Source organism: Belonocnema kinseyi, chromosome 1 (genome assembly GCF_010883055.1).
Source record: "Belonocnema kinseyi isolate 2016_QV_RU_SX_M_011 chromosome 1, B_treatae_v1, whole genome shotgun sequence".
In the NCBI taxonomy this organism is placed as follows: Eukaryota; Metazoa; Arthropoda; class Insecta; order Hymenoptera; family Cynipidae; genus Belonocnema; species Belonocnema kinseyi.
In genome coordinates, this window is record NC_046657.1 from 57145960 (window position 1) to 57168330 (window position 22371).

At 24.8% G+C, this 22371-nt stretch overlaps 2 protein-coding genes across 3 annotated transcripts in view; one reads left to right on the plus strand and one right to left on the minus strand.

Moving 5' to 3' along the window:
• LOC117174945 overlaps positions 1-7957 on the plus strand; it is a gene marked incomplete at its 5' end in the record, with an annotated part of 29540 nt that extends 21583 nt beyond the window's left edge. Inside the window, 2 exons of the mRNA XM_033364411.1 lie at positions 2382-2577; positions 7719-7957. Of these exons, the coding sequence (XP_033220302.1) occupies positions 2382-2577; positions 7719-7912 (390 nt within the window). The remainder of the gene's footprint in view (positions 1-2381; positions 2578-7718) is intronic.
• A 9135-nt stretch (positions 7958-17092) lies between these two features.
• The window catches only part of LOC117170704 (cytochrome c oxidase assembly protein COX18, mitochondrial-like), a 22930-nt gene continuing 17651 nt past the window's right edge, over positions 17093-22371 (minus strand). For both annotated transcript variants that reach the window (XM_033357696.1, XM_033357705.1), the window contains exons 4-5: positions 22232-22348; positions 17093-17345 (exon numbers count right to left, since the gene is read on the minus strand). In XM_033357696.1, the coding sequence (XP_033213587.1) occupies positions 22311-22348 (38 nt within the window). In that variant the 3' untranslated portion in view covers positions 17093-17345; positions 22232-22310. The remainder of the gene's footprint in view (positions 17346-22231; positions 22349-22371) is intronic.

The window sequence follows — 22371 nt, forward strand, 5'->3', positions numbered from 1 at the left end:
ATCTAGTCGGGAGTGGTGCTGACTGAAAACAGATGATTTGGAGCGATTCGCGCGCCATCTGTTGGTCATTCTAAGGACTTATTGAACTACCCTCGTAAAACAAAAAAAAAAAGTTTAAAAATGTTATAAATATTGAGAAACTGGAGGGGAAATTTTTTATTTGCTCAAGGGGCACGTCCTCTCAAATTTCAACAGTGATAAAAAATTGATTTTTCAATTTAAAAGGAAATTAGAATTTACATTTTAGCTATTGAGTTACCGAATCGATACAAAAAAGTATCGATAAAAAAATATTATTAGTTTCCGAGAAACTGGAGTGGGTCATTTTTGTCCCTCAAGGGGTACGTTATATAAACTTTAGATGGAGGTAAAAAATCCAATTTTCATTTTTTCTTTAAAGTGAGATCTTACCTTCTATCTAATGAGTTGCTGAATCGACACAAAAAATTGGATTAAAAATATTTAATTATACTTTCTGTCGGGCGACCGTCCTTCGTCCTTTTTTCCCAGGAGGTAAAAAAGAGGATAGGGAGGGGAGGTACAGGGGTGGTGGTGAAGAGGGTAAGCGAAAAAGTAGATTGGGAATGGAGGTGGGGAGACGAGCAGAAATAACAGATTGAAAGGGTGGAGGAGAAGAGAATGTAGGAAAGGTGACTTATAGGATGTAAGGAAAAGTAGTAGCAGATGTAACATAGGGGAGAGGAAAAAGGTGGTTAGCGAGAAACTGCGTGATAAGGAGAAGGGAAGTGAGGAAGGGAAAGTAGGAGTTTTGAGTAAAGGAAGGAGATTGAACTAGAGGGAGAGGGACAAGTTGAGAGGGGAAGGGGACGAAGGGGTGGGTGGAAAAGTGGTATATTCAGAATGGGTTGGAAGCGCAAGCACAAATAAGAGATTATAGGGGTGAAGGGGGAGAGAAAATAGGAGAGTTGACTCCGAGGAAGGGAGGAAAAGTAGGGGGAGCTGTAACAGGATGGAGGGCTAGAAGTGAGTAAGCAGTAAAGTGGAAAATAAGTAGGTATGGACAGTCAGGTGAAAGTAAGAGATTAAAGGGGTGGAGGGAGAGGGAAGTAAGGAGTGGTGACTCGGAGGAGGGTAAGAAAAGTAGAGGGAGGAAGGGAAAGTACGAGTTTTGAGTGAAGGAAGGAGATGTAATTAAAGGAAGGAGAACTATTTGAGAAGGAAAGGGGAAGAAAGGGAGGGTGGGAAAGTGGGATATTGAGAATGCGGTGGGAGTGCAAGTGCGAATCAGAACGTAAATGTGGGAGATGAATAGGGGTGGGCAGTCAAGTGAAAGTAAGAGATGGAAGGGTTGGTGGGAGAAGGGAAGTAGAAGAGGAGACTTCGAGGAGGGTAAGAAAAGTAGAGGGAGGAAGGGAAAGTAGGAGATATCATCAAACGGGGAAATAGGTGGGAAGGTAAGGGGAAGAATAGGTGGGCGGAAAAGTGGGAGATTGGGAATAGGGGTGGAAAGGTGAGTTAAAAATCAGAAATTATAGAGGTGACGGGGCGGTTGAGTAGGAGAGATGATTACGGGGTTGGGAGGAAAAAGTAGGAGGAGATGTAACAGAGGAGAGGGGAAGAAGGAGGTTGGCAAGAAAGTGGGAAATGAGGAGTAGGGGTGTATCAAGTGGAAGTAAGAGTTTGAAGAGGTGGATGGACAGGGGAATTAAGAAGAGGTGACTCCGAGGAGGGTAGAGGGAGGAACGTAAAGTAGGAGATTTAACTAAAGGGAGGAGAACTAGTTGAGATGGGAAGGGGGAGAAAGCGTGGATGAGAAATTGGGAGTAGAAGTAGGGACGAGGGTAGAAGAAAGAGATGTAAGGGGTTGAGAACAAGTAAAAGTAGGAGAGGTGACTCCGAGGAGGGTAGGTTTAGAAAAGGTAGGAGGGAAAGTGTAAGATGAAGAGTAGGGATGCGATATCAAGTGGAATAGACTGAAGGGGGAGAGGAATCAGGAGAGGTGACTTCAGAAGAGGATAAGGTAAGTATAGGGCGAAAGGGGAAGTAAAGAGAGATGTATCAAAGGAGAGTGGAAATAATCAAGAAGTAATTAAGGAGAGAAGAATGGAGTGGGCGGGAAAGTGGTAGATTGGAAATAGGGGTGACAAGGCAAGTAGAAATAAGAGATTGAAGGGTTGAGGACAAGCGAAAATGGGAAAGGTGGCTCCGAGGAGGGGAGGAGAAGTCGGGGAAGAAGAGAAAGGGAAACAGGGAAGGGAAGGGAGAGGAGAGGAAGAGATGTGGGACATGATGTTACAGAAAATAAGTGTTAGTGGGGATACCTGGGGAGGGGGGTTTGAACAACTTAATTAAATGACTTGACATGTTACCCTTCAAATAGCGTAGATTTTTCAAGATTATTAATTCTCCTTTCTCTTAAGAATTACGTAACCTACAGAGAATTTTTACTCTACCTTGAGGAATATCGAAAAACTCAATTGCCACAACTGAAAACAAGAAGTTCACGGGCAAAGCCGACTCCGCCAAATTCTTCACCCAAAGAATCCCCTACACCGCCAGCCAGAACAAGATCGATTTATCCACAAAATTATCCAAACTTCGATCACAATTCACACGGTAAATCTTTAAATTTAGATTAGGATTTAGATTTTATTATAGTTTATATTTTGTTTACAAATTCTCTATTCCACAGTGGAGCAGAATCCTTAAAATACGGCCAAAAGTCCTCAATTTTTATAATACAAGTACAAAAATACAAGAAATAATTAGATTTCAAATAAGATTGGAAATTTTATAACAATTGAAGGTCATGATGGCCTTTATCGACTTAAATCGATAACTTTGGTCAAAAATTATTAGATTTCAAAGATTTAACAAGTTTTTATATGAAAAATAAAAAATTCAAAATCGCGGACTTTTAATAAAAAAATTATTAGATCTCAAAAATCAAAAATATTGTAACAGTTTCCGTTTTTCTTTTTTTTTGCGTTTTGTCTCGAAAAATGGCATTTTTTAACCAAATTATTAGATTTTAACGGTTCATAATTTTGAAAAAAAACTTAGATTATGATAGGCTTTTACGACAAAAATTGTTAATTCAAATCAAAACATTCAAATCCACATTAAACTTTTTTTATTGAAAACAAATATTTTAGTAGGAAATTGAATTATTTTGTTAAAAATTGAACTATTTATTTTTAAATTAAACTATTTGATTTACAATTCACTTTTTTGTTGAATATTTATATTTTTTGATCAAAATTAAACTATTGTAGCAGAAGATTGAACCATTTGGGAGAAAAATAACTTTTTTGCTGCAAATGAACTTTCTTCTTGACAATTCAAATATTTTAGTAGAAAATTCAACTATTTGCTTAAAAATTTAACTACTTGGTTAAAAATTAACTTTTTGGTAGGAAATTCGTATTTTTTGGTTTAAAACTATATTTTTTAGAAGAAAATTCAATTAGTTGGTTAAAAATATAAGTATTTATTTAAAAATTTAACTATTTTTGTGAGAAAAAATCTTCTTTTTATTTAATTAAACTATTTATCTGAAAATTAAACCATATGCTAAAAAATTGACTTATTTGTTGAAAATTTATATTTCTTGTTAAAATTTCAACTATTTTAGTAAAGAAATTGTTGTTAAAAATTAAATTATGGATTTGAAAAACTATTAACTAACAAAATAAAGTTTTTGATAAAAATTAAACTCTTTTAGTAGGAAATTCAAATTTTTTACATGAAAATTAAACTATTAATTTTAAAATTAAACTATTTGTATCAAAATTTACTTTTTTGTTGGAAACTCATATTTTTATTGAAAATTCTATTATTTCAGTAGAAAATTTAACTATTTGGGAGAAAATTAACTTTTTCCAAAATGTATCTTTTTTGTTGAAAAATCAGCTATTTGATTAAAAATTACCCTATTTATTTTTAAATTAAAATATTTTGGATGAAAACAAATTTTTACTTAAAATTTATATTTTCGTTTCAAAATTCTACTATTTGATAGAAAAATCACTTATTTACTTAAAAATTTTTAAATTTGCTAAAAAAATTAACTTTTTGGTGAAAATTTATATTTTTCGATAAAAATGAAACTATTTTACAAGACCATTTGGAACCATTTGGCAGAAAAATAACTTTCTTGCTAAAAAAAAAATTTTTTCTTGAGAATTCAAATATTTTAGTAGAAAATTCAACTATTTGCTTAAAAATTAAACTATTTGATTAAAAATTAACTTTTTGGATGGAAATTTATATTTTGTGTTTAAAACTAACATATTTTAGAAGAAAATTCAACTAGATGGTTAAAAATTAAACTGTTCATTTAGAAATTTAACTATTTTTTGTAAAAAATATATTTTTTTAATTAAACTATTTATTAAAAAAATTAATTATTTGCTAACAAAATAAATTTTTTGTTGAATAGTAAACTATTTTGGTAGAAAATTAAACTATTTACATAAAATTAAACTATGTGGTTCAAAATTAACTTTTTGGTACGAAATTTACATGCTTACGTCAGAAATGAAACTATTGATTTTTAAATTAAACTATTTGGTTCAAAATTAAGTTTTTTAGGAAATTCACATTTTTCATTGAAAATTCTATTATTTAAGTAGAAAATTTAAATATTTAGGAGAGAATTTGGTGGGTAGTCAATGTTTTGAATGCCTAATAATTATTATTATTACTAATAAGATTATTAATTAATTTTCGGTTTCAGTTCATAAGTTTCTAATTTTTTATTATTACTTAAAATAGTTGAAATAAATAAGAAACCTTGATCTGTCTAATTTTCAGTTTAAAAAACTAATTTAATAGCTTAATTTTAATTGTTTATTTTAATTTTGTTAACAATTTTGATGAAAAAATATAAATTTTCAACAAGATATTTAATTTTCTAACAAGCAGTTACATTCGGAATAAATAGTTTACTTTTCAATGAAAAATATACATTTTTGGGAAAAAATTAATTTTCTCCCAAATAGTTAAATTTTCTACTGAAATAATAGAATGTTTAATGAAAAATATGAATTTCTAACTAAAAAGTTAATTTTAAACCAAATAGTTGAATTTTCTACTAAAATATTTGAATTTTCAAGAAAAAAATTATTTTTCTCCCAGATGGTTTCATTTTGAATCAAAGTGGTTGAATTTAAAAAAAAAATATTAATTTTCAACCAATAAGATAGAATTTCCACCAAAAAACTTTATTTTGGACCAAAAAGTTTATTTATTAACTAACTATTTGAATTTTCTACTAAAATAGTCGATTTTTTAACCAAAAATATAAATTTTTAACAAAAAAATTAATTTTTTAGCAAATATTTAAATTTTATAATAAGTTAATTTTCAACCAATTAGTTGAAAATTTAACCCAAAAAACTATTAGTTACATTTTAAACTATTCGGTTCAAAATTCTTATTTTTTATTATTTTAGTAGAAATTTCTACTATTTAGGGAAAAATCGATTATTTGATTAAAAATTAAACTACTTATTTGAAAATTTACATATTTGCTAAAAAAATTAACATTTTGTTTAAACACATTTTTTCTTCATAAAAATTAAACTAATTGGGAGAAAATTAGTTTTTTTATAAATTTATATTTTTTATTGAAAATTCTACTCATTATTTGTTTCAAAAATAAACTATTTATTTGAAATATTAAATTAACTGCCCGAAAATTATTTTTTTTCGTTTAAAATACATATTTTTTGTTAAAAATGCAACTATTTTATTAAAAAAATCATTTTTTAAAATTAAAAATTAAACAATTTAAAATGTACAGATTTGCTAACAAATTAATTTTTCCGAAAATTAAACTATTTTGGTAGGAAATTTAAATATTTTAGTAGAAAATTAAATTATTTACATAAAATGGTTGAATTTAGTATTAAAATAGTTTAATTTTTCACCAAAAAATTTAATTTTAAACAAAAAAGGTCATTTTTTAGCAAATATACAAATTTTGTAATCAACGGTTTAATTTTTAACAAAAAATATAAATTTTTAACAATAAAATTAATTATCTAGCAAGTAAAGTTTTGTAAATAAATAGTTTATTTTCAATAAAATAGTAAAATTTGCAATGCAAAATTTCAGTTTTTAAAAAGAAAAATAACTTTCTTTCAAACAGTTTAATTTACAAATAAATAGTTTAATTTTAAAGAAAATGGTTGAATTTTCAAGAAAAAAACATAATAGTTTAATGTTTAACCAACTAGTTGAATTTTCTACTAAAATATTTTAATTTAAAAAAAAAAATTTTAAAAGTTAAAAAAAAATTTTTCTTCATAAAAATTTAATTATTTGGCAGAAAATTAGTTGTTTTTTAAATTTATATTTTTGATTGAAAATTGTACTATTTGCTTGAAAAATAAACTATTTATTTAAAATATTTAATTTACTTGCTCGAAAATTAATTTTTTTCGTTGAAAAAACATCTTTTTGTTAAGATATTAACTATTTTAGTTTAAAAAAAATTATTTTTTAATAAAAATTAAACTATTTAGAAATTTACAAATTTGCTAAGAAATTAATTTTTTTTAAATTAACTATTTTAGCAGGAAATTCAAATATTTTAGTAGAAAATTAAACTATTTAAATAAAATTGTATTTATTTGAAAATTAAACTATTTGGCTCAAAATTATCTTTTTGGTAGGTAATTTAACTCTTTTTGGTTGAAAGTGAAACTATTGATTTGCAAATTAAACTATTTGGTTCAAGATTAAGTTTTCCATTGAAAATTCAATAATTTCATTAGAAAATTTAACTATTTGACAGAAAATAATTTTTTTCTTAATTTTTTTAAAATTCTATTTGATTGGAAAATAAATTATTTATTTCGAAATTTAACCATTCGCTAAAAAAAATTAATTTGTTGTTTAAAATTCATATTTTGTATAGAAAATTCTACTATTCGGCAGAGAATTGACCTATTTGGATAAAAATTAAACTATTTAGTTACAATTTAAACTATTTGGTTCAAAATTCTTATTTTTTATACAAAATTTTATTATTTTAGTAGAAAATTCAACTATTTGGGAAAAAGTCAACTATTTATTTGAAAATTTACATATTTGCTAAAAAATCAACATTTTGTTAAACAAACATTTTTTATTTGATAAAAATTAAACTATTTGGGAGAAATTTAGTAAAAAAAATAATTTTTTTATTAAAAATTAAACTATTTAAAAATTCGGAAATTTGTTAACAAATTAATTTTTTCGAAAATGAAACTATTTTAGTAGAAAATTAAACTATTTACATGAAAATTAAACTGTGTGGTTCAAAATGAACTTTTTGGTAGGAAATTTAAATGTTTTAGTTAAAAATGAAACTATTGATTTCTACTTTAAACTATTTGGGAGAAAATTATTTTTTTCTTAAAACATATATTTTTTATTGAAAATTCTACTGTTTGATTGACAAATAAATTATTTATTTAAAAATCTTACCGTTCTCTAAAAAAATTGAATTTTTTGTTGAAAATTTATATTTTTCGATAAAAATTAAACTGTTTTAGTAGAAAATTTAACTGAACGGAAGACAATTAACCTTTTTGTCAAAAAAAAAGTGTGTTTTTATTTGAGGCCTCAACAATTTGGTTGATAGAACAACATTTTTGACTTGAAAATTATACTGTAAACTTAATAAATTAAATTTTTGCTTTTTTTTATGTTTCTGCGCTGAAATATTTATTCCGATAAATAAAATGCTATGTTTTTAACATTTCCAGGATTATCAGCGAGCACCGGAAATAACCCTCTGCCTTCTCCGAAACAAGCACCAAAAACGTGTCCATCAGGATTTCAGCCTGCAGCAATGGCTTCCGAGACAATATTTCCACCGGAAATACTAAACGATTATCTTAAAAATTTGGACAGAAATTCTAATGGACTGAACAGGTCTACTATGAAAAACCAAAAATGATTTTTCATCAGGAAAACTTTCAATCATTAAAAAATTAAAACTTAATATTAATTTGTCATTTTATTTTTTTTCGGTAAGTGAAATAGCAAGTTTACGCTTCTATTTTTTCTACTTTGCTAGAGATTATTTACAAGCTTTTGTATAATAAAATTAATTAGATTTTTATATAAAGCACATTTTTATTTTTTATTCAATTAAAAATATTTTAAAATCCGGGTTTTTAGTCAGGGTATTTTTTTCAAACACGATACATATTTTTTAAATTGTAATATAAAATTAAATAGCAATAGTTTTCTAAAAAAAATTCAAAGTTTCGGCCAAAAAGACTAACTGAATTTTCAATCACGAAAATTAATTAATTTTATTAATTTAAAAAAATAATTTTTCTACAATAATTGTGCTTTGCTTTGGATTATTTACAAGCTTTTGTATATTAAGATCAATTATATTGTTATATAAAGCAAATTTTGATTTTTTATTTCATTAAAAACATTTTAAAATCCGGGTTTTTACTCACCTGGAAATCCTGGAATTGTCAGGAAATTTATTATGTACCTGGAACAACCTGGTAATTTCAGGGATTTTTCTTTTCAATCAGGAAAATTGTATGTATTTATTCTCTCCCTTTTAAGGGTTTGAGGGCCTCCGCTCCCTGTACACATATTTACAATTCCATCCTTAGTCTAACTTAACTACTACTTATTTTCTACTCTTTCGCATTACGTAGGATAAACAATAGTAACATAGTGATGTTAATTCCTAAAATGAGCGAGCTTCCAGGGCTTCCATTTCCTCTTACCATAAAAAATGCATTTTCCACGATATTGAAAACAATTTTCGTCTTTTACTGTCCCTTTTCAGGATCACCCGTTTGGCTCTGCCCTACTCCCTTGCTTTCCCTTACTTCTTCCAATTTCTTCATCCACATCACTCCCTGCTCACTGCCATCCAAGATCCATCTTACACACTCATCCACACTCAACTGTCCCTCTTCCTCTCCTGTACATCTCTCTAATACATGTGCCCATGACTCCATTTCGTATCCACATACTCTGCATAAATTCTCCTCTTCATCCATCCAATATCTGCATGCTCTCACTCCTTCTCCCACTCTGAACCGTACAACTCTACTCCATTTTTCTTCCTTTTTTATTTTTTGCAGATATTCTGGTTCCGTCAACCCTTTGACTATCATATACCATCTATTGTACCTCGAATCTATAATCTTTCTCCATCTCTCTTCTCCTTGTTTAACCAATAGCTCTAACTCCATGTCCTTCCACTCCACAACCCCTTCTCGAATATTACACACCCTTCTCATTTTTCTCCTTTCTTCCTCCCATTTTGAATTTCCCACATTACCTCTCACTTAATTGTTCCGAATTTCGCCGAAACATGCTTGTGCCATTCTACTTCCCTTTCCCCTTTTTAGCTTCTCTTCAAACCTGCCATAGCACTTTTCTGTTCACTGAGTCAAATACTGATTTGAAATCTACCAACAAAGCGACTAGTTTTCCTTTCTTTCTCCCAAAATTTCTGTTAACTAAATAGTTAAGTACGTAGATGTTGTCATGTCTAGTAACTTCCTCCCCTCCCTGTCCATCTCTCTATGTTTGTAGTTCCTTTATAATTTACATATGCCTTACAAATGCCTCCTTTTCTTCATCCCGTAACCCTCCCCCTTGTTCGCCAGTCTATGCATTTAAGTTCCCTCCTATTATAACTAATTCTTCTTTCTTTTCCTTCTTTTCCTCCATCTACCTCCTTATTACTCTCCAGCCTTCCTCTTCCCCTCTCCTTCTGTATACACACACCACCGCTATTTCTACTTTCCCAATTATAATTTTTCTTATCATTGTTCCATCCTTTTCCTCCATTTCACCATCTTTTCTCCCTTTTACTGATAATTATTTTTTCACCCCTAACACCATGCGGCCCATCCCTCTCCCTTTAACGTGTTCTTTTCTTGCTTCTTGCATTGTCCACACATAACCTTTCGGTAATAACTTTTTTATTCCCTTCAAATCCTTCTCATCTGCCCAAGTTTCATTCATCATAATCACATCCCACTTTTCTAACTCCTCCCAAAACCACACCATATGGCCCCTTTTCCTCTCTACCCAAGCCCTCTGCTCTATTTGCCATCTCCTTTTCCTCTCCCTCTATGTCAGATCTTCTTCAATTCTTTCCCTTCTTCTTCTCAATAATTTTTTTTCCCTCCATAATGTTCTTTTTCACCTCCTCACTCCCTACTTTTATTAGAAACATTCCTTCTTTTCCTTCCTTTATCCCTCCTATTCTCTTGACTCCTTCTACCCTTACCTCGATTCTAATATCTCGAAAAGATTTGTTATTTCCACTTCTCCTGTTTCACTCTCCACTTTTAATCCCTTAACTACTATGTTATTTTTCCTCTTTGCCCTTTCTTCCCCTTCTAATCTTCTTTCGATCTCACTAGTCTTTTCTTCAAACTTTCATTCTCACTTCGGACGTTCTTTTCATACCCTTGAACTATTTCCTTATTTTCTGTCTTTTCCCCCATGTGCTCATTCGTAATTTCTAGACTGGATACCCGTTCTTCCAGCTGTTTTATTTCTCTAGATCTCTGTTCGTCAACCTCTCTCTCTCTCTATTCTCAATGCTCTCTAGCTTACCCCAAACCTTGTCTTTCTCCTCCTTCCAACGTTTATCCCATTCTTCCCATTTTTCTCTGACCTTTTTCACTTCCCCCCTTACATCGGTTCCCTGCCTATTCATATCCCTATTCATTTCATCCAACCTCTTTCATGTTTCCTCTCTAAAGCCTTTAATGAGAGCTTCCCATTTTTCAAACATCCCCCCAATCTCTCTCTGATGTTTTCCTTTTAATTCTAACTCTCTTGTTATGCTGGTCCCTTTCTACCTCATCTTTTCTAGCCACTTTTATCCTTTTTTCCTCCCCTTCACTGCTAGTCGCGCTTGCCTTTTTTTGCCATACGTCCAGACTTCTGTTCGAACCCGCGTTGCCTAGCTTATTAAGGCGCTGTAAATTTGAGGGCCTTCCACGTTGCTTGCCCGTACCTGAGTCCGCTGCCATCCCCACTCGGGTCGACTTCTCGGTACTTTCGTCACCGCTGCTGTCACTATGATCAACGCCCCCCCCCCCCCCCCCCCGATTTTCAACGCTCTCAGAAACGTCAGCTGTTGCAGCCACTATGGTTTCTGCTCTGTGCGATCGTCCAGTAACTGTTGCCCTCTAGCGCCAGTTTGTGGACTTCACGTCGTCGGCCTCCTACTTTACCCACAGCTTCTTGACGTTTCCCGCCTTTATCACCTACCTCTTGCCCCCCTGACCAAACAACTATTTTTTTACTCCTAACCTCAAAAACTTCACACGCTCCAAATTTTCACTTCAAACCACTCACTTTCACCCTTCAAACCTTTGCCTTCGCTCATCCTTCTTCCTTTACACTCGATCTCCGCACTTTCTGCCTTTTCTGCATCCTCTCACCCTTATTTCCTTCACCAAAGCCAAAAATATACCACTTGACAAAAAAAATTCTTTCGCGATCGGTACCGGAAACGGAAGCCTTCAATCAGGAAAATTTATTTTATACTAAAAAAGGAAGATTTGCAAAGTACCTACATTTTAAGCCAAAGGGTTAAATTTCCAATCAAAAACAGGTAAATTAAAAAAAAGATGATTATTTAGAGAAAAAAAAGGAATTCTGCACTGAAAAAAATTATTTGTTAAACATTTGTATTTTTAAACAAAACTTTTTATCTTCCACAAAAAAAACGTGATTTCAAGAAAATACAAGAATTTTGCAGCCTTAAAAACTCAAATTTCAACAAAAAATGGAATAGTTTAATTTTTAGTTTACAAAATTAATTTTCAAATAAAAAACAAACAAATGTCCAACCAAATAGTTGAAGTTTCAACCAAAAAATAAGAATTTTCAAGACAAAAAGTTATGTTTTAACAAAAAAGTAAATTTGAACAAAAAAGTTCGTTTTCTCCCAAATAGCTTCCTTTTTAACCAAAATAGTTGAAATTTCAATTTAAAATATGTTAATTTTCATCCAAAAAGATGAATTTTCAACAAAAAAATTTACTTTTGCCCCAATAGTTTAATTTTTAACTAACTAGTTGAATTTTATACTAAAATAGTTTTATTTTTCCAAAAAATTAATATTTTCAAAAAAAGATAGTTTTTTAGCAAAAATATAAATTTTTTAATCAATTGTTTAATTTTGAACAGAAGAAAATAGTTTTTTTTACGTAAACCAGAATTTTCTCCTGAATAGTTTAATTTACAAATAAACAGTTTAATTTTCTACTAAAGTATTTGATTTTTCAAAAATAAAGTTAATTTTCATCCAAAAACATAGTTGAATTTTGATTATAAAAACATAAATTTTTAACAAAAAAGTTAATTTTTTAGCAAATATGTTAGTTTTTAAATAAATACTATAATTTTTAACAAACAAAAAAATGATTTTTTACCAAAACAGTTTAATAAAAAAAAAATACTTAAATTTTCAACAAAATAAAATTTATTTTATATTTATTTTATAATTATTATATTTGTTTTATAATTAAATAAAAAATATTAATTTTTAAGAAAAAACTAATTTTCTCCCAAATAGTTAAATTTTAAAATAAATAGAGCTAGAACAAACAGTTTAATTTTTTCTCAAATATTTTACTTTTCAAGAAAAAAGTTGATTTTTTTCCAAATAATTAAATTGTTAACCAAAATATTGAAATTTAAAAAAGGTCTTTTTCTACCAAAAAGAGAAATTTTCGACAAAAAAGTTCTTTCTTTAGCAAATCTGTAAATTTTTAAATAAATAGTTTAATTTTTAACAAACAAAAAAAATGATTGTTTTTAACAAAATAGTTCAATTTTTACCAAAAAAATATAAATTTTCAACAACAAAAATTAATATCTAGCAAGTAGGTTAAATATTTCAAATAAATAGTTTATTTTTCAATCAAATAGTAGAATTTTAAATCAAAAACATAAATTTTTAAAAAACAAAACGAATTTTCCTCCAAATAGTTTAATTTTGAACCAAAAATATACATCAAGAAAAAAAGTTATTTTTCTGCAAAATAATTACATTTTTTAGTAAAAAAAATATAATTTTCAATAAAAAATATGAATGTCCAAACAAAAATTTAGTTTCGTTAAATTTTAAGTTAAATAATTCAAATAAATAGTTTATTTTTCAACCAAATAGTAGAATTTTCAATTTAAAATATAGTAGAATTTTCTATAAAAAAATATGAATTTCTAACAAAAAAGTTAGTTTTTAACCAAACAGTTGAATTTTCTACTAAAATAGTTGAATCCTCAACCAAATCAGATTATTTTTTAACCAAGCATTTGTATTTGTAAACAAATTTTTTTTATTTTCTATCAAAAATATGAATTTTCAGTCAAATAAATGAATTTTCAACAAAGAATGGAATAGTTATCAGTGAAAAAATTAATTTTTAAATAATATATAATAATTTTTCAATCTCATATATGGATTTTTAACAAAAAAGTTGATTTTCAACAAAAAATTTTATTTTGAAAATGAAATTAAAATTAATTTTCAACCAAATCGTTGAATTAAATACCAAAATAGCCGAATTTTCGACCTAAAATATTAATTTTTAACAACAAGAAAAATAATTTGTTAACAAAAAAGTTCATGTGGAAAATTAAATTTCTTTGATAGAAAATTAAATTATTGGTTAAAAATTAAACTATTTATCTGAAAAATAATCTTATATATTATTGTAGAAAAATGTGCTTTTCTTTGGTCAAAAATTAATGTTTCATCTGGAAATTTGGCTGTTTTCTTTATGCTTAAAAATTAATTTCTTTAACTAATTTTTTATCAAAATTTACATATTTACGGGTTAAAAATTTAACTATTTGGTTGAAAATGAACTTTTTGTTTAAAGTCATACGTATGGTTAAAAATTAAATTACTTTGATACAAAATTAAACTATCTGCTTCAAAATTTATATATTTTGATAAAAATTAAACTATTTTAGTAGAAAATTCAACTAGTTGGGTGAAAATGAACTTTTTTGTTAAAAATACAAATTTTTGATAGAAAATTCAACAATTTATTTAAAAATTTAACTATTTGCTGAATGTTCAAATTTTTTGTTATTAAAATCGACTATTTTAGTAGAAAATTCAATTAGTTACTTAAAAATTGAACTATTGGGTCCAAAGTAAACTTTTTTTTATGAAAAATTACTCTTTTTGATTGAAAAATAATTTTTTTGATTAAAAATTCAATCACTTTGATTCAAAATGAAACTGTTTGCTAAAAAAATTAACTTTTTTGTTGACAATTCCAATTTTTGGCTAAAAAATCGACTTTTTTAGTATAAAATTTAACTAGACGGTTAAAAATTAACTTTTTTGTTGAAAATACATATTTTTAACAGAAAATTAAACTACTTGATTAAAAATTAAACTATTTATTTTAAAATTTCACTATTTGCTTAAAAAATGAATTTTTTGCTGAAAATTCAAATTTTTGGTTGAAAATTAATTTTTTTATTAAAAATTCAATTGTTTTGATTCAAAATGAAACCATATGGGGAAAAATACCTTTTTTCATTAACAATTCAATTTTTTTTTAATTTATATTTTCGATTCAAAATTCAACTTTTTCCTTGAAAAATAAACTATTTATTTGAAAATTTAACTACTTTTTGTAGAATTGAATATTTTGTTCAAAATTTATATTTTTTATAAAAATTAATCTATTTCAATATTCAATTCAACTGGTTAGTTAAAAATTAAACTATTGGGTCCAAAGTAAACTTTTTTGTTGAAAGTTCAGCTTCTTGGTTGAAAATTAATTTTTTATATTAAAAATTCAATCACTTTGATTCAAAATGAACTCTTTTGTTGAAAATACATACTTTTGATAGAAAATTCAAATAACTGGTTAAAAATTTAACTATTTGCTAAAAAATAAAAATTTTTGCGGAAAATTCAAATTTGAGTATGAAACATTATTATATATTATTTGAAAATTAATTTTTTTTACTGATAACTAGTCCATTTTTTGTTCAAAATTCATTTTATTGAAAATTCCTCTTTTTGATAGAAATAAAAATAAATCGTTTAAAAATACAAATGCTTGGTTAAAAACTAACTTTTTTGTTTGAAATTCATATTTTTGTATAGAAAATTCTACTATTCTGTAGAGAATAAATTGAAAATTTCATTCAGTAGAAAAATTAACTATTTCGAAAAAATCTACTATTTATTTGAAATATTTACCTTATTTGATAAAAAATTAATTTTGTTTTTAAAAATACAACTATTTTACTTTAAAAAAATTTTTTTGTTAAAAATTTAACTATTTAAAAAATTACATAATTGCTAAAAAATGAACTTTTTTGTTAAGAATTTCTGTTTTTTTTTTTTGAAAAATTCAACTAGTTGCTTAAAAATTAAACTATTGTGTCCAAAGTAAATTTTTTTGTCGAAAATTCCTCTTTTTGGTAGAAAAAGTACTTTTTTTATTGTAAATTCCAATGTTAAAAATGACACTTTTTAGAAGGAAAATAACTTTTTTGCTGAAAATAAACTTTTTTCTTGAAAATTTAAATATTTTAGTACAAAATTTAACTATTTGGTTCGAAATTAACTTTTTGGTGGGAAATTCATATTTTTCATTAAAAATCCTATTTTTTCAGTAAAAAATGTAACTATTTGGGAGAGAAATAACTTTTTTTTAATGTAGATTTTTGGTTGAATATTAAACTATTTGTACAAAAATATCTCTATTTATTTTTAAATTAAACTGTTTGGGTGAAAATTAGTTTTCTTCTTTAAAATTTATATTTTTGATTGAAAAATAAACTGTTTATTTGAAAATGTAACTACTTGCTAGAGAATTAAATGTTTTGTTACAAATTTATATTTTGTATAAAAATTAATCTATTTCAAAAGTAAATTCAACTGGTTATTTAAAAATTAAACTATTGGGCCCAAAGTAAACTTTTTTCTTGAAAATTCCTCTTTTTGGTTGAAAATTAATTTTTTTCATTAAAAATTCAATCACTTTGATTCAAAATTAAACTATTTGCTAAAAATTTAACTTTTTTATTGAAGATTCAAATTTTTCGTTAATAAAATCGACTATTTTAGTCGAAAATACAACTAGTTGGTTAAAAATTAAATATTGCTGTTCAAAAGTCCTGTTTTTGGTCGAAAATTAATTTTTTAATTAAAAATTCAATTACTTTAATTTGAAATTAAACTATTATGGAAAAAATACTGTTTTTCTTGAAAATTAAGCTTTCTGTTTGAAAATTCAAATATTTTAGTAAAAAATTCAACTAGTTTGTTCAAAAATCAAACTATTGGGAGAAAATTAAACATTTTTGTTGAAAATTTCTCTTTTTGGTTGAAAATTAATTTTTTTAAATTAAAATGTCAATTATTTTGTTTCAAAATGAAACTATTTGGGGAAAAAATAGTTTTTTTGCTGAAAACTAACCTTTTTGTTTGAAAATTCAAATATTTTAATAAAAAATTCAACTAGATTCTTCAAACGTTAAACTATTGGGTGAAAATTAAACCTTTTTGTTGAAAATTTCTCTTTTTGTTTAAAAATTAATTTTTTTTAATTCAAAATTCCATCATTTTGATTCAAAATGAAACTATTATTTCAGTAGAAAATTTAACTATTAGGGAGAAAAATAATTTTTTTCTTCAAAATTTAAATTTTTGATTCAAAATTCTACTTTTTGATTGAAAAATTAATTATTTATTTGAAAATTTAACTACATGCTAGCAAATTAAATTTTTTGTTGAAAAATTCCTTTTTTCGGTTAAAAATTAATTTTTTTATCTCAAAATTTCACTATTCTATTTTTCGTTGAAAATTTAACCTTTATATGCTCAAAATTCAACTATTTTTTAAAAAATGCTTTTTTTCTTCTTTTAAAATTCCAAGTAATTTATGTCATATAAAATGAACTAAAAAATACAAAAATAAAATAAAAATATAAAAAAATATTAATAAATATAATATAAAAAAAAGAACTTGTGAAATAAAAAAGAAAATTAAAGAATGAAGATTACTAGTAATATTAGTTATAATTAAAAAATTTTTAAATTAACTGCCAACGGTAAATTAAATATTTTTTTATTCCTTAAAACTATACCATATAATAATTACATATCAAATTTCGTCTATTTACAAATAACAGTTTTACTTACTCGATTATGAAATTTCTTTCACGCTCCTCGGTAGCCTATATTTCTCTTTAATTTTTTCGAATAAAACTCTGAATGGGCGATCGTGATCAGAAAGAGTTGCAGGAATTCCGACAAATCGACGAGCTTTTGGTAGAGAAAATAAAAGCATTTCTGCAAATGCTAGGGTACTATTTGTCGCCCAGCTTAAAACTACAGCCTGTAAAGTAAGTTTTGTTCATTAATTAATTTTTCAATTCATTTATCAATAAAAAAATGAAATATTTCCATTTTTAGTTAAAAGGATTCATTTTCCACCAGGAAAAAATAGAATTTTAACAAAATAGTTCAATTTCCAATCAAAGATATGAATTTTCAAATAAAATTATCAATCTTTATTTTAAAAAATCTTTCAACCAAAAAAATAAATTTTCAATGCAAAAGATAAAAAAAAAACTTTTAATAAAGTATTTCCACTTTAAACAAAGCAGTTGAATTTTCAACTAAAAAAAGATAAATTTTCAACTACAACAAAAAAACAAAAGGAATTTTCAAAAAAATAGTTACATTTTCTACAAAAGCGATGAATTTTTAACTAAAAAAATTCTGTTTTAAACAAATTAGCTGCACATTTAACAACTTTATTGAATTTTGAGCTGAATAGAGATATTTAGAACTTTTAAAAAACTTTTTAAAAAAGAAAACTTGAAAAGAAATTTTAAACCATGAATAGAATAGTTAAATTTTCAAACCAAATAGAACAATTTCCAAATAAAATAATAAACCTTCAACTAAAAAAACTAATTTTTAACGATGTATTTCCACTTTGAAACAAGTAGTTGGATTTTCAAATAAAAAAGATACATTAAATTAATTTTTTTTATTTTTTAAATTATTTTAAAAATTTTCAATAAATAATATAAATTTTTAAGAAACCAATTAATTTTCGCCCAAATAGTTTAATCTTAAAATAAATAGAATAATTTTTAAACAAATAGTTGAATTTCCAAACAAAAAGAAACATTAAATAAATAAATTTTCTCCCAAGCAGTTCAATTTTTTTACTAAAATAGTCGAATTTTTAACCAAAATTATGAATTTCTTACCAAAAGTGAATTTTAAATCAAATAGATGAATTTTCTACAGAAATAATTTAATTTTTAACAAAAAATATAAATTTTCCAAAAAAAAATTAATTTTCGAGCAATAAGTTAAATTTTCAAATGAATAATCTATTTTTCAGTGAAACAGTGCAATTTTTCATCAAAATATAAATTTTTAAGGAAACAACTTTTTTCTCCCAAATACTTTAATTTAAAAATAAATAGAGTAATTTTTAATCAAATAGTTGAATTTTCAAACAAAAAGATACATTAAAAAAATGATATTTCCCCCAAACAGTTCAATTTTCTACTAAAATAATCGAATTTTTAACAAAAAATATGAATTTCCTACCAAAAATTTAATTTTGAATCAAATGGTAGAATTTTTTACTAAAATATTTAAATTTTGAAGAAAAATGTTCATTTTCAGCAAAAAATAAATTTTTCTACCAATTTGAATTTTCTACTAAAATAATTTAATTTCTATCAAAAAATATAAATTTTCGCTGAAAAAGTTAATTTTCTAGTAAGAAGTTTAATTTTTATAAAAGAAAACTAATTTTTAATCAAATACTTGGATTTTTGACAAAAAATACAAATTTTCAACAAAAATGTTAATTTTAAAGCAAGAAGCTAAATTTTCAAATAAATAGTTTGTTTTTCAGTCAAATAGTATAATTTTTCAACAAAACATTAATTAATTTTTAAGAAAAAAACTAATTTTCTCCCAAATAATTTAATTTAAAAATAAATCGAGTAATTTTTAATCAAATAGTTGAATTTTCAAACAAAAAGATACATTAAAAAAATTAATTTTCTCCCAAACAGTTCAATTTTCTACTAAAATAATCGTAGTTTTAACAAAAAATATGAATTTCCAACAAAAAATTTAATTTTGAATCAAATGGTCGAATTTTTGACTAAAATATTTGAATTTTCAAGAAAAAAGTTATTTTTCTACCAGTTTGAATTTTCTACTAAAATAATTTAATTTTTATTAAAAAATATAAATTTTCAACAAAAAAGTTAATCTTTTAGCAATTTGAATTTTCTATAAAAATAATTTAATTTGTATAAAAAAATATGAATTTTTAATAAGAAAACTATTTTTTAATATAATAGTTAAATTTTGAACAAAAAATATATATTGGAACAAAAATGTTAATTTTATAGCAAGAAGTTCAATTTTTAAATAACATGTTTATTTTTCAATCACATATTGCAATTTTTTATCAAAAGTATAAACTTTTGAGAAAAAAATTTAATTTCTCCAAAATACTTTAATTTAACAATAAATAGAGTAATTTTTAATCCAATATTTGAATTTTCAAACAAAAAGATACATTAAAAAAAATTAATTTTCTCCCAAACAGTTCAATTTTCTAATAAAATTGTCAAAAAAGTTCATTTTCAACTAAAAAGATGAATTTTCAACATAAGAGTTTACTTCGGACCCAATAGTTTAATTATTTACCAACTAATTGAATTTTCTACTAAAACAGTCGAATTTTTAACAACAACGAAAGGGAATTTCACACCCTAAAGTTAATTTTTTTTGCAAATAGTTAAATTTTCAACAAAAAAATACTCTAATTTTTAACCAAATATTCGAATTTTTTACTAAAATATTTGAATTTTCAACAAAAAAGTTAATTTTCTAGCAAGAAGTTAAATTTTTTAATAAACAGTTTATTTTTCAATCAAACTGTACAACTTTTTCAACAAAATATTAATTTTTAAGAAAAAATTAATTTTTGCACAAATAGTTTAATTAAAAAATAAATAGAGTAATTTTTAATCAAATAGTTGCATTTTCAACCAAAAAGATACATAAAAAAATTTTAATTTTCTCCTAAATAGTCCATTTTTCTAATAAAATGGTCGAATTTTTAACAAAAAATATGAATTTCCAAACAAAAAGTTGTTGAATTTTCTACAAAAATATTTGAATTTTCCAGAAAAAAGTTTATTTTCAGCAAAGAAGAAATTTTTCTATCAATTTGAATTTTCTACTAAAATAATTTAATTTGTATCAAAAAATATAAATTTTCACTAAACTATTTAAAAAACTATTTTTTTTTATTTATTTTTATTTTATTTTTTATTTTATTTATTTTTAAACTATTTTTTAATAAAATAGTTGAATTTTTAAGAAAAAATCTAAATTTTCAACAAAAATATTAATTTTATAGCAAGAAGTTAAATGTTCAAAATGCTTTAATTTAGAAATAAATGGAGTAATTTTTTATCCAATATTTGAATTTTCAAACAAAAAGATACATTAAAAAAAATTAAATTTCTCCCAAACAGTTCAATTTTCTACTAAAATAGTCGAGTTTTAAAAAATATATATTAATTTCGGAGTACAAATTTAATTTTAAATCAAATAGTTGAATTTGCTACTGAACCATTTGAATTTTCAAGAAAAAAAATTATTTTTAACCAAAAAGTTCATTTTCAACTAAAAAGATGAATTTTCAACCAAAAAGTTTATTTTTCACCCAATAGTTAAAGGTTTAACCAATTATTTCAATTTTCTACTACAATAGTCGAATTTTTAATAAAAAAAAAAATTCACACCCAAAGGTTATTTTTTTGCAAACAGTTAAATTTCAAAAAAATACTCTAATTTTTAACCGAATATTTGAATTTTTTACTAAAATATTTGAATTTTCAAGAAATAAGTTAATTTTCAGCAAAGCTTTTTTTCTCCCAGTTTCATTTTTAACCAAAATAGTTGAATTTTATATTTAAAAAAGTTTTTTTTCAATCAAAAAGACAAATTTTCAACAACATTTTTAACTAAAATAATTAATCTTCAACCAAAAAAATCCCTGTTTAAACAAAGTAGTTAAAAGTGCAACGAAATATTTATATTTTCAAGTCGTCCCGAATTATAAAATAGCCTAAAGTGGACCATCCTCGAATTTAAATAACAAAAAATTTTTTTAACAATATTATTTATAATTTAAGAATATAATAATGAAATATTGAAAATTTTCTGTTTGAAACATCAACTTTCAACCAAACATGGAATTTACATTTTCAAAAAATATAATTAATTCACTATTGAAAAAAAAATAATTTTCAACCAAATAGTTCAAATTTAAACTAAAAAGCTCAATTTTCTACCAAAAATGGAAGTGAAATTTTTCGACAAAATAATTCAATTTTCAACTAAGGAGATGAATTTCCCAAAAAAAAAATAATTTATGATGGAAAATATAGTAATTAAATTTTCAGTTATTGAAAATAATTTCCCACAAAAATATGAAATCAATTTTTAAAGAAAAAGATGAATTCTCATACAAGAAGATAGTTTTTCTACAAAAAATCCAATTTTTAACCAAATAAACTTATTTTTAACCTAAAAGTTTAATGTTTAAATAAAAATTTGTAATTTACAATAAAAAATAGAGTAATTAATTTTTAACGAAGAATGAAACGATTTTTCAAATAAAAATAGTAATTTTACAATCAAGAATGGAAGAATTAAATTTTCAGTTATTAAAAATAATTTCCAACAAAAATCTGAAATTAATTTTCAACTAAAAAGAAGGAATTCTCAGCTTATTTTTATACAAAAAAATCAAATTTTTAACAATAAATATATTTTTAATTAAATAATTGAGTTAACAGTTAAACTGAAAAATTTTTAATCTAAAGTAAAATAGTTCAATTTTCAGTAAAAAAAAATGTATCATTAAGAGAAAAAACAAAATTTCAAACAAAAATATTATTTTTCGAGAAAGAAGATTAATTTCCTACAAATAATAACGAATTTTTAACGAAATATATGAATTTCAAAACAAATAGTTAAATTTTCAGTTAAAAAAATATATAATTTTCAGATAAATAAGAAAACGAATTATCAACAAGAGGGGGAAAATTTCTACAAAATCGTGTCGTGAATTTTATTTTTCGGGATTTTTCAGGCCCAAAAATTTCTCTTTGAGGGTAAAAAATGCACAGAAATTTAAGGCTAATTTTTTTTAAGACTTACGGCTGGCATATTCGATGATATCACTATGGAAATTATCGGAAAAACAACTATCGACCATTTTTGGATTATTCTCAACAACTTATAAGATGTTTGAGTTTTTCTTAAGAGATTTTTTGTCTGCAAACAAAAATATAAATTAA